The following is a 12,592-nucleotide window of genomic DNA, read 5'->3' on the forward strand; positions in this document are numbered from 1 at the left end:
TAAATGTATTAATGTCTTTTATTTATTCTAAGTAGCACTAGAAAATTGCTATAAGATTATTTTCCACACTGGTAGAAAACTGAGCATAAAAATAAACATTAAGTAACTTGATAAAGGACACACAGCTAATTAAAGACCAAGTCAAACTTAAAACTAAGCTCTTTGCACCTCCAGATAAGTGTTCTTTCCACTACAATTTCCAGCATCCCATAGCCCTATACCCCTTCAGATGTGAATATCACTAGACCAATAAATAAAAAATCCTCAACCATGCAGATACAAATCTGTTTCAATATGATCTGAAACCACATTTCACATCTTTAAAACACTTAGGAGTTTTAAAGATAGTATCTACTAAAGTAAGGAGTGGGAATTTTTGGTTACTCTTTTAAAGACAAAAGGCACTCCTTTAAATTAAGCAAGTGACATGGCTTAATAGTTGACTCATAACAAAGCATTTCCAATTTTCTAGATTTAGTTTCTGTACTCAAATAAATAGTTGATATTCCTCAACTTGAATTTCATCAGGAAAAAAAAGGTGGGTAGGGAGGGTCCAGGAATTTCCTGGCTATACAACACTGAATCACATTTCTTTAAAAATCACTTGTCTATCTAAAGATAAAGGGCTTATCTCAAATAGTGGGAAATAAGCTACACAATTTGCAGTAAATAAACACAGGTATTTTGAATATGAAATGAAACATGTAAGCAATTCAATTTCTGGTTTATACAACAACAAAAAGTTTTAAAGTCTTACTCCATCATGGAAGGTGGGATAGTACAGCAGTCTTGAATTGCAGTTAGGGGAGAGGTTAGGTGAGCCGTATAGGATGCTTCTACAACTTGCTTGTTCCGATTGACCACATCCAAGTAACGGTTGAACTTCTCTCGGATTTTTTTGGCTAGCTGTGGGATGACAGTGAGCAAAATAAATCGAAAGTCCATGACAATAACTCATTGTATTTGTTTCCTAATAAACTAATAATTTGTGTCACAAGCTGCATATATTAAAATTCAAGTAAAACAAACAACACACACCCAAGTCCTATTCCACTGTGTGGGTTGAGATAAAAATTGCACAATGCCCAGAAGTCATAGAAGGATACTCAGACAACAGTAAAATTATATCTTCTTGTAACAGATGATGGCATGTTAAATAGAACAATACCTATCCATAAAATACCTTGCTGGAAAAAGGAAAACAAAGACTGTTGACATTATTGTCAGCGTGACAGTGGGCATTGCGTGTTACAGAGCAAAGACAATGACTGGGAGAATAAAGAGAAGAGACATTATCTGCTACTTGTGGTTCCGGGTTCACGGTTTTTCAAGGGGGGTAATAACAGAGGGAAAGGAAACAACATTCAGTACCCTCTGCTACACAGTCCCAGGGGATACCACTCTCAGTCTTCCATGTGAATGGCAATTCCCTGGAGTTGTACAATTCATAGAAATGAAATATCCACTTAGAAATACACTTGTGTTTGGTCTGCTACACCTTTAAGATGAACAAATGCCTTCCTTAACTGCTGTGAACAGAACACTTCATCATGATTTACTTTCATGCAGGAATAATAAAAGCAAATTGGTGAGCATACTGCTTTTTCCTCCATTGTTCCTATCAAATACCGCAGCTTCATCACAGATCTCCAAGGAAAACTGTGTTGCTTTTTCTTCCCCTTAAACAAAATGTTACCCAAATGAAATGACTGATAGAATTATAGCTAATTGGTTTTGTAGTGCTATTCATTATGATCACACTGGAGGAAAACTAATCATCTCCTTTGGGTCATGCGTCTCACACAATCCAATAGCTTCCAGGCTGAGAACATGGAGTCAAATCAAAATATCTTCATTTGTTATTTTCAAGCCAATTTTAAATCTTGATTTTGTTCCAGGGATATTCTACAGCTTTCAGGGTCTCAATTAAATAACTGAGGTTCTCAGCCTTGCTAGAAATTACATAAGCTATAAAGTTTAGAAAAACTTCCAGACATAACAAAGGGATATGAGTATAGTGTTTAATTGGATAATGGGTTGTCCAAATTCATTTTATCATTTTCAAAGGAGGAGTTGTGGGTCTTGAAAATTTATAAGATGACTCACAATACTCCCTGACCTAGACTCCTTCCTGACCTAGACTATTGAAATAAAGTAGGTTTTCCTCACTGAGGTCATTGCATTAAAACATATAAACCCAGTTTAATTTAGACAACTGGTGGCTTTGCCATCCTCAGGGGACATTTGGAGAAAATTTTGATTGTCACAACTTGGTGGAGAATGCTGCAAAGTAGATAGATAGAGGCCAGGGATTCTCCTAAGCATCCTACAATGCACAGGACAGCATCCTCAAACCAAGAATTACCTGGTTCAAACGTCACTAATAGCCCAGATGAGAAACCTCGAAACCTCGATTGATTGATTTTTTAACAGGTGCTGGAAAATAATTTTTTAAGCAAAAAATTCACATTTTATTAAGGATATTAATATAACCCTTTCAGGGGCCCTCTAAAAATCTTTAGCAGTATCCTCTGATTGCAGTCAAATAATTATTAACCAGATGTTTTATTTAAGGGCTATTCTTGGGTATGACTCTCACCAATTTATTTTTTCTTTTCCAACTTTTATTTTAGGTTCGGGGGTACATGAGCACATTTGTTACATGGATAAATTGTGCGTTACTAGGGTTTGGTGTATAAATGATTTTGTTACCCAGAAAAACTCTGATTTAGAGAAAAATCAGTAAATTATTCCAATCTGTAATTCAGTCAATAGGTTTCAAACTGTTTTTCTATTTGAATTCTCCACCCATCCAAAATGATAACTTATCAGGGAAAAAAAAATCCTGTACATTTCAACAAATGCATTTTTTTCATTCTTTGTTTTTCCTTCCCCAAAGTAATATTAAACAGGCCATCACATGTGGCCCAAATATGGAAAGAGGACTATTCACTCATTATCAAATGCGTTAACATGGTTTTTAAACAGCAGCTTGCAACTAATCTAACACTCCTTTTTTCCCAGATTTTCACATTCAATGGGCAGTAGAGGATGTCAGAGCAACAGGCCCAGCTTGAAAACCTTATATTCTCATAATGCCCTGCATAAGCCCTCTCAATACACACATTAAATTTAATGCTATTTTTGTTTTTTTGTTTTTAAACATCTGGCTATCTCATGAGACTACAAGCACTGTTAGGACACACAGTCTCGTGAGATAGCCAGATGTTAAAAGATAACATACGACATATGTTTTTGTTCACCACTGTATCTTCAAGCTCTAGAACACTGCCTGGCATTGTAGACATAGAAAAAATGTTTAATGAAGTGATAAAGATTTTTAAAATTCACTCCTGAGAGTCATCAACTTTATCTTCTGTTCTAATAATAAACTATTTTAAAACATACTTATTTTTAAAATATACAACAATATGTATTTCTGGAAGCCTCATCAAGAAGCAAGTTCTACCTTTTCTTTGTAGGTCATGACTTCTGATAAAGTAAACATCATTAATTTCCCACCTAGGAGTATTAAGAGTGTATAGTCCTTTATTGCCCTTGGGAATAAATGTATTGTAACACAATGAACATAAGATGTAACTGAAAGAACTAAATTTTGAAATTTCTTCACGAATTCACTTTAAAATAAAAACAAAATTTATAATCATATATCCTTCTCTCTCACATACATACTCTTAATATTTAACTCCACTTGAGAAATACCCAAGGGTTTCTTCTACACGTTTGGAAGATTCTAACTTTAAAAAGTGAGATCCAGCTAAACTCAGATATTCCAATCTGGTCCACTGCCTGTTTCTACATAGGCCATGAGCTAAGAATGATTCTTATACTTTTAAATTTTTTTAAAGGAGAATATTTTTAATATTTAATAGTTATACGAAATTCTAATTTTACTGTAATATTTATTGGAACATGATCATTTGTTTACATATTGTTTATGGCTGCTTTCATTTTACAATGGCAGGTTAAGTAGCTGCAAGAGTCTGCAAGGCCTGCTTTGCTATAGGTAGAAGTCAGGGGCCCAAATTTATCCCCAGATGGAACCATAATCCCAGTGTGGTGCCATTCTTCCTAGTGTGGTGGTTTTACAGAAATTTCCTACTAATTCTTTAACGGGTCTACCCCTTTGGCAGGTGGGGTCTACGTTTCCCCCTGTCTCCACTGCTTAAATCTGGGTAGCCTTATGATAGGTTCTACTAGTGGAGTACAGAGAAAGTAATACTAAGCGACTCCTCAAGCTAGGTCATAAAAGGACATGCCTGTCTCTTGGAATGCTTACTCTTGGTAGCTGTCAGCTACGAAGCTGTAAGAAGTCCAAGACACATGGGGAGGCCACAGTCAGTGCTTAGTTGGCAGCTCCCCAGTTTAGCATGTCTGCCAAGTCATCCCAGAGCAAGTTTGTGGCATGAACCAGGAAACTTCCAGATAATTTCAGCCCCCAGATTAGCCCCTTGAAGAAGTCATGGACATCATGAAGCAGAGATAAGCCATCCTTGCTGTGCCTGGCCAAAATCCTGACCCACAGAATTTGTAAGCATGTTTGTTTATGCCACTAAGTTTTGGGTGGCTTGTTATCCAACAACAGAAAACTGGAAAATGCAGGATCAGCTGAATTCCATCCTAGGATATGCATATTAGAGCAAGTGAAGCTCCTAAATGTAGGCACTGCATCTAAATCATCAAAATTATCAAGATTGTACCCTGTGAGTTGTAAACCTGCTGCAGAGATTTCAGAGTTCTTCACAAAATTTTAATAGCTACCAGGACCTTACAGTATGGGTATTCTCATTTTATATCAATGAGTTAAGTGATGAGCCCAAAGCCACAAAATTAGTGAAAGAGCCATTCACTTATACAAATTCAAAATCTGTGTGCTCACACACTGGCTGTGGTGCCTCAGACGAACCAAACCTAAAAGAAGCTGCAATGGTGGCTTGAAATATTAAAATATGACAAATCACACAAGCTGAGAATTCCTGTTAACATAATCAAATAAGGCAAAGAGCAAAGTGTTAAAAGATCCTCAACTCTGGGCTGGCTGCGGAACTGAATGTTCCTCGGGATTGCAGGGGGACTGGTTGACGGGAGAGGGGCCCTGGCAGAGGTGTGTTTTATTAGGGGATCAGGGTAGAGTGTCTGCCTTTGCCTTCCTGGTTAGGGTGGGCCTTCAGCTGCATTCTTCATCAGTAGAGACAGTTAAGTACCAAGAATATGGAGTCCAAACACCTATGGCACTTAATAAAAGGTGTCAAATCCATGCTCTGTCTACTTGGATTCACAGCTGTCAGTCAGAAATTCCCCAGTCTTTCATGTAGTGACATTCTATCTTGCCTTACTAAGAAAAATGCCAACATCTGCTGAGTGCCAACTATATACAAGTCACAATTTTAGGCCTCTCACATGCATATACCAACTTAATCCTTTGAAGGATCCTATTAGGTACACACTTCCATTTTCCAGAAGTAGATACTAAGGGGTAAGTAATTTGCTCAAGGTTACAAAGCTAGTAAGTGGTAGGGCTGGGATTCAAACCCATATCCTGACTTCAGATCCCAAGGCTTCAAACTTCATGCAACATTGCTTCTCTTTGTAATATGGAGATGAACCCTCTTCCCACATTTCTTTTCAAATCAATTTTAACAAATGTTTGTGAAATGCTTGGCAGGATACCAAGAGCTATGCACAGTCTCATTACTTTATAATAAGAATTAGATTTTTAAAAGTTAATATGATTTCTAATAATATTTTTCAAAATTCCTGTGAAAATCAAGTACTTTGAAGTAGTTTAGAATTGTTAAATTTTACCATGAATATAAAAAAAGGGCCAGGCACAGTGGCTCACACCTGTAATCCCAACACTTTGGGAGGCTGAGGCTGGTGGATCGCTTGAGCCCAGGAGTTTGAGACCAGCCTGGGCAACATAGTGGGACACTGTCTCTTCAAAAAAATAGAAAAAATTAGCCAAGCATATTGGTGTGCATCTGTAGTCCCAGCTACCCAGAGGCTGAGGTGAGGTGGGAGGATCACCTAAGCCCGGGAGGTTGCGGCTACAGTGAGCCGTGATTGTGCCACTGCACTCCACCCTGTGATATCCTGTCCCTACCTCCCAAGAAAGAGGTGGGGATATGATCAAATTTGTTATAAAGAATTCTAAAAAAAAAAAAAAAAAAAGAAGAAAGAAAGAAAAGAAAAAATAACCCACCAAAACGATGCCTACCTAATATTACCTGGGTACTGTGGAATAAATTACATTAAACTATTTTAAATTGTTCAAATTACTCAAGGGGGTTTTGTTGGTTTGTTAGTAACCTGGCAAAGAGAACAGAGTGCTTGTATTGTTCCTTTGCTTCAGAATTCAGTATTTTCCTAAAGAATTTCACCTTAATGGACTGATCTACCATTTTAGGACAGTGAGAGAACATTGTGACTCCCAGTTTACAAGTGAAGAAACTGAGGCATATGGAGCGTAAAAGTCTCTTGACTACTAGGGGTGCTCTTGCCTCCCTCCACCTCACTGCCTGAGAGGAGCTCCCTGTGTCCTTCTGACAAGGAATGTGATGGTGACACACTATGGAAACCTCATCTTGTGTTCCACTACTGCGTTTTTTTTTTTTTTCTCTCTCCCTGTAAAAGGAATCTCTTTTAGCATGCCAACCAAGCCCACGCTCCTCAGCAAGCATAACAGAACCTCAGAGTAAAGATAGCCCACAGAGAGGTTAATCCTGAATGTATCCAATAAACTGAAGAGGACCGACTGGCCAATGCAGAACCTTCCAAGAGGCCAGACAGATTCTGGGTCTGTATCCTGCCATGATCCCTGCAGACAGAAGAAAACAAAGACATTCTCAACAGAAAGCTACAGGTGGACCCACAATCCTCCTCAGTGTAATTAAAAACATTTTTCTTTCCACAGCTCAGCTTTCATCTTTTATCCTTCTTTATCCTTTCCCCTTCATCCCCTAAGGGGTTTCTGAATGCTGATGAGACAACGGGACTAAAACCATCTTGTCATCTTTTGGGTCAATTCTTAGGCTAGCCAACATCCAGCCATGGGTCAAATGATCAGTAGGTAGCGTGCGGTCCCCATGGGAACGGATTCTAATTTGTCATCATCTCCAGTGACAACGTTTCATCACAACATCAATGAATTTCTTTCTTGCTGAATTTCTTTTCTCTTAATTTTCCCATAGACATTTCTGTCATTTGCATACTTCCCCAGAGCCCTTTTTTAAAAGCTCTTTTTACCTTAGCTTTACACTTCAGAAGACTAGGGGTGGGGGAGGCACATGGTTAGAAAAAGGTAAAAGAAAACAAAAATGCAAAGGCATAGTGGGTACTTTATTTATGTCTGCTTCCTAAAAGGAAGGGCCGGAAGGAGTTTTGAATGTTAGGGAAAGCTTTATTTAAAATACATAACAATGAAGCTGACAGGCACAGACAGGAAATGTACCCTAGGGGACTGAAGATTCATAGCAAAATTCCTATTGAACGTAGAAAAGTTTAACATTTGACATTCAAAAACCTTTGTGCAGTGGTAAGAATTTAATAGTTGATCCTTATTTCCTTCAACTTTAGCCTTAATATTCAAGAATAAACCTTGCATTTTGTTTTCTAGTAAGTTTCAGGGTTTATTTGAATGTATGTGACATAAAAATAATTTTAAGCACAAATATTTAACGTCTCTGAACATCACACCATTGCATTCTAAAGTTCTTCATAGAAACTATTCTCATGGTTTCATGTTGCACATCATATACAGGATACAAGAAATGCTCTAACTCTCTGCTATTCTTTATATTAGTAATAGTCGTAATGGTCCAGACAGACATAGAGCTCTCTCACTTATTAGCTGGGAATTTGGGTAAATTCCTTGACTTCCCTTAGCATCAGTTCCTCATGAGTAAAACAGAAATAATATCCCTTAAAGGACTTATTGTGATGTTCAAATGAAACACAGTGAATATACAAAGACTAGGACAAACACAAGGGATTATTCTTACTGTTATAGTGGACAGTCTCTGGCCTAGAAACGTAGTAGTAACTGGGGAAATACTGTGGGGTCTAAATTTTCTAACGACAGAGCTAGAAGTAAAAGGATAAAGCTACAAGTAATAAACTGAATGATAACTAACCATTTTATTCATTTAACTCATGGTTAATTCTACATGGGAAATCTGGCACAAGGTCTTGTGGGGGAAAGCATTTTTTCTTAGATTAAAAGCAAAATGGCACGGAAGGCTGGAGTCAAAGAAGTTTCAGTTAAATTCAGCTCTGTCATTTACTAGCTGAAGGAGACCAAGCAAGTTATTTTTCTAAGCCTCAACTTAGTTACCTCTAAATTGGATATAATAATAGCTGCTTTGTGATGTTGTTTGAGAACCAAGAGGGATAAAGTTTGTAAAGTACTTAGCAGAGTGTCTAATGTATTATAAGTGCCAAATAAATGGTAGTGGCTGTTTACTATTATTGTAATGGTTATTATTGTTTGAGGAACTTAACAATGGCTAGGTAAGAATGGAGAATCCAAAGAACATTCTCTGTACTTGGAGAAGGATGAGTAGTCAACACAGTCAGGATGGATGTGTCAGCAGTAGGCTATGACCTTACTACAGCTGTCAGTGACTCTTCTAAAGCACTGTGTCATACAGGATAGGTAATTACAGTCTCAGGCAGCTCAGACTTTTTCTGGGATCCTCTTTTAAGACTCTAATAATGACCTTACTCTTGTGTTGTTGTATTTTACCATTTTCAAAGCATTTTTACCTGAATTGTCTCATCTGTGCCTTATAACAACCCTGGGAGCTAGGCGGAGCAGATATTTTCTCTGTCCCAGTTTTACAATCAAGGAAATCGAGGCTCAGTGGTTTGCCCAAGTTGGTGCTGAGTAAAGGTAGAAAACAAAAAGACCATTTCTTCTAATCTCTAGCTCAGTTCTCTTTCTGCTAACAAGCTCCCTCAAACTGAAGAAAAATGTGAACTCTCCCAGATCAAATTACCTAAATTCTACTTATTCCTTCTGGTTCCAGCCCAATTTCAACCTCTTTGAAGCCTTCTCTGTCCTTTTCCAAAATTTCCTAGGACTCACCATTTGTTCCACTCACTTTCTGCTTCACATTGTTCTTGTTCTTTCCTCATTTGAAGACCCTGTTTATCCCAACAAACCAATAACAGAACAATAATTAGAACTAACTGATTGCTGACTATGTTTAGGGCATTGTGTGACATGTGACTTTACCTGATGCCTTTTAATCTTCACAACAGCCCGTGGTAATCACCCTATGCTATTTTTACAGATGATTCCAATTGACTAACTTGCCCAAGGTCACACAGCTAATAAACAGAATAATTAGATCAAATTCATCCTCTTGAACCACTGCACTATGCATTTTTATTTGTTGCCTGGCACATAGAAGAGACTTAAATATGTTAATGTCACATGCCCCCACACAATATACCATTATTTGCCATATTGAAAAGATCTTCCTCTGAGTGTAGACAAAGACAGATAACCTATGACTATTACTCATATCTGATTCAAACCAATCAGAAACTTCAGGGCCTCTCTAGTTCCATATCTTGACCTGCTTCCTAGGTAATATCAGCTGCTCTAAAGCAAGTCTTGCTGTCTTAGCTCCAACTATTCTACAAATACTATAGAGCAGCTTAAACAACAAATATTTATTTCTCATAGTTCTGTAAAGTGGGAAGTCCAAGATCAAGATGACAGCAGAGTCAGTGTGTGGTGAGGGCCCTCCTTCCTAGCCTGCAGATGGCAATCTTCTTGTATCCACACATGGCAGTCAGTGTCTGTCTCTTCCTTTCTTATGCAGAGGACTCCAGCGTTTCTGTCTCTTCTTACAAAAGCTTAAATCACATCATGCAGCCTCCACCCTCATGGCCTCATCTAACCCTAATTAGCTCCCAAAGGCCCCACCTCCAAATACCATCACATTGGGGGTTAGGGCTTCAGCATATGAATTTGGGGAAGACACAAACATCAGTCCATACTTGCCCCCAAAACAGCACCTGTTCAGAAAGGTATACTGATAGCAACTGCCCGCTGTCATGATATGGCTCCTCATCACCACTAGTTTGGGCCTCATGAACTTACTCAGTAGGACAGAGCCTGGGCATGGCAGGCAACGATACAGGACAAGACAGATGAAGACCTGGAGATGCAATAGGGCCAGTCTGAATTTCCATTGGCCTGTGGAGACTTCAGGGTAGTCTGACAGATGTGAGGGAATAGCCCATCCAACAGGGAAGGAGGGCAGCTGCTGACAGACGATCTGCAGGTGGACCAGGAAGATTTATGTGCAAGGCTGTCTGGGCTCCAGGGTCACATACCCTGATCCTGTGAGAGGTGGGGCCCCTGTGCTGAGCTGGGAGGAGCACAATGGAAAAAACAGAAGGCAAGTGCTGACATGCCAGAGAACAGGGGGAGGCTGAGCCCTGGGAAACAGTTGAGACCAGCAGCTTAGCTTCTTTCTTCATGCAAAATGAACGTTTGCTTTAAAGGTTATAATGGGGTTGGTTTGGATAACAGTTTGTGTTGGGTATTCCAGGAGAGTCACTGCAATACACACCCAAGCCTCCCAAAAGCCAAGGTTATCAACTCAAGGGCTCAATGGACTCTTGCCCTGTTTTTCACCCCACTCTACCCTTAACAACCAGATCATAACAAAAGAAACAAAGGGAAAGGCAGGCTTCAACCCACTTCTTCTCACTTCACTCTGTAACAGGAGCCCCTGACCCCAGATTCTTTTACATCTGAAATAAGCCCAGGCCTTGAAAGTTTATCATCTATTCCTTCATAACGAAAAAGAAGTTCAACCTATTCTTCACCTTAGAAAAAAATTGAGAAGCTGAGAATTGGGAAGAGGAGAGAGCGGGAGCCACAGAATAATCTCTAACATTTTACATCACAACTTTTTGTGTAGAATATTAATCACGAGGGAAAAGGGAAAAATACTATGGGTTCGTGACCTTGGGAATTCTCTGGTGGCCTGTGAAAGACACACTCAACTGTAGAAAAGAAAAGCAAACCCAGTCACTTCCTACGTAAAACTCTTGGAGAACAAATATCTGTGCATAACTTATAAACACTAAGTGTAACATAGATGCATTTCAAATAAAAGGGAGGCCGCTAGAGAATGGGGATGGATAGGTCGGAAAGGCTCTGGGAACGTGAAATTTCACAGAGCCCAGACTCTCTTCTCCAGACCCAATGCAAATAATACCTTGTCACAAACCAACCTTGTGACCTGCGCCAGAGCCTGGCACAAGATGTAGAAACTCAGAAAAATGTGTGCTGCATAAATGAAGGACGAAACCTGATGGAGCCTCCTGTTAGAGGATAACCGACCACAGCATTTTAGGGTTCTTCAAGGGCCCCTTTGAGAGAATATTGATCAAACACTTGCCAGCAAGCGTCAATTAGCTCAGCAATGGAGTGGAAAGATGACACTGGCAAGGAAACAAGTATCTGTTACCACTAAGCACTTCCTTACCCTCATACTGGCCAAGTACTTACTGAATCCAAGTCCTGGGATGACAATCTTGAGACACAATGACCTTCTCTAAAACTTTCAAACACCTAGATGTTTCTATTCCCCCTTTAAAAATAATATTAACTTAGCTTGCCTTTCGAATGAAATATAGCATTGTGCCATTTTAAGATTTCATTGATACTATGAGCTCAATTACAATAATTGCAAGGTCTCTCCCTCCTAGTGTCTCATTTAAAAAGATGATTGTAAGACAGAGCCTCATTTGCAGTGGAGTTCTATATTTAGAGTAATAAATTTGTACAGAGTAAATTCCCTTTAAAACTAAGGAAAGAAAAATAGCACAAAAGGAAGCATCTTACGAATGTTTGATTTCTTCAACTGTTAAAGACTGGCCCTGAGTATCCATATTACCTGAGTCTTGAGTATGATGTGGCATTAGGAGACAGGAGCACTTTCTCTCCTGGTCCTACCTTTGAACAATGAAGCCAGTTGTAATGAGATAATATCACTCAATAGAGAAAAGGTCTTTGTAGGCTTCCGTTTCAAGATGCTTTAGCAGTGGCAAAGCAACTCCTGAGATTTTGGGGTCTTTACAATGCAGGCATATAGCTGTAAGTGCTAATCCAGAGGTACAAGTTTTTTTTTTTTTGAGACGGAGTCTCGCTCTGTCCCCCTGGCTGGAGGGCAGTGGCGCGATTTTGGCTCACTGCAAGCTCCGCCTCCCGGGTTCCCGCCATTCTCCTGCCTCAGCCTCCCGAGTAGTTGGGACCGCAGGCGCCCGCAACCGCGCCCGGCTAATTTTTTTTTGTATTTTTAGTAGAGACAGGGTTTCACCGTGGTCTCGATTTCCAGACCTTGTGATCCGCCCGCCTCGGCCTCCCAAAGTGCTGGGATTACAGGCGTGAGCCACCGCGCCCAGCCAAGTTTTTCTTTTAATATCATTAGGAAAAAATTTTTCAAGCCAACAATAACAGCACCCTCATCCCCGCCCCTCCCACAACTTAGATGAGGTGCAAATGTTGGGTGCTGCTGGAAACTACGCTGCCTGCTATTAAGACTTG

The 12,592-nt window shown here is 39.4% G+C and overlaps 1 protein-coding gene across 4 annotated transcripts in view; it reads right to left on the reverse strand.

The window, feature by feature from the left end:
• The window catches only part of CACHD1 (cache domain containing 1), a 226,820-nt gene that overhangs the window by 112,636 nt on the left and 101,592 nt on the right, over positions 1–12,592 (reverse strand). For 2 of the 4 annotated variants that reach the window (XM_015141703.3, XM_077954743.1), the window contains exon 3: positions 758–906. The exons of the other annotated variants lie outside the window; for them this stretch is intronic. In XM_015141703.3, the coding sequence (XP_014997189.1) occupies positions 758–906 (149 nt within the window). The remainder of the gene's footprint in view (positions 1–757; positions 907–12,592) is intronic. 4 annotated transcript variants of the gene reach the window in all.

The sequence above is a fragment of the Macaca mulatta genome, chromosome 1 (assembly GCF_049350105.2).
Source record: "Macaca mulatta isolate MMU2019108-1 chromosome 1, T2T-MMU8v2.0, whole genome shotgun sequence".
In the NCBI taxonomy this organism is placed as follows: Eukaryota; Metazoa; Chordata; class Mammalia; order Primates; family Cercopithecidae; genus Macaca; species Macaca mulatta.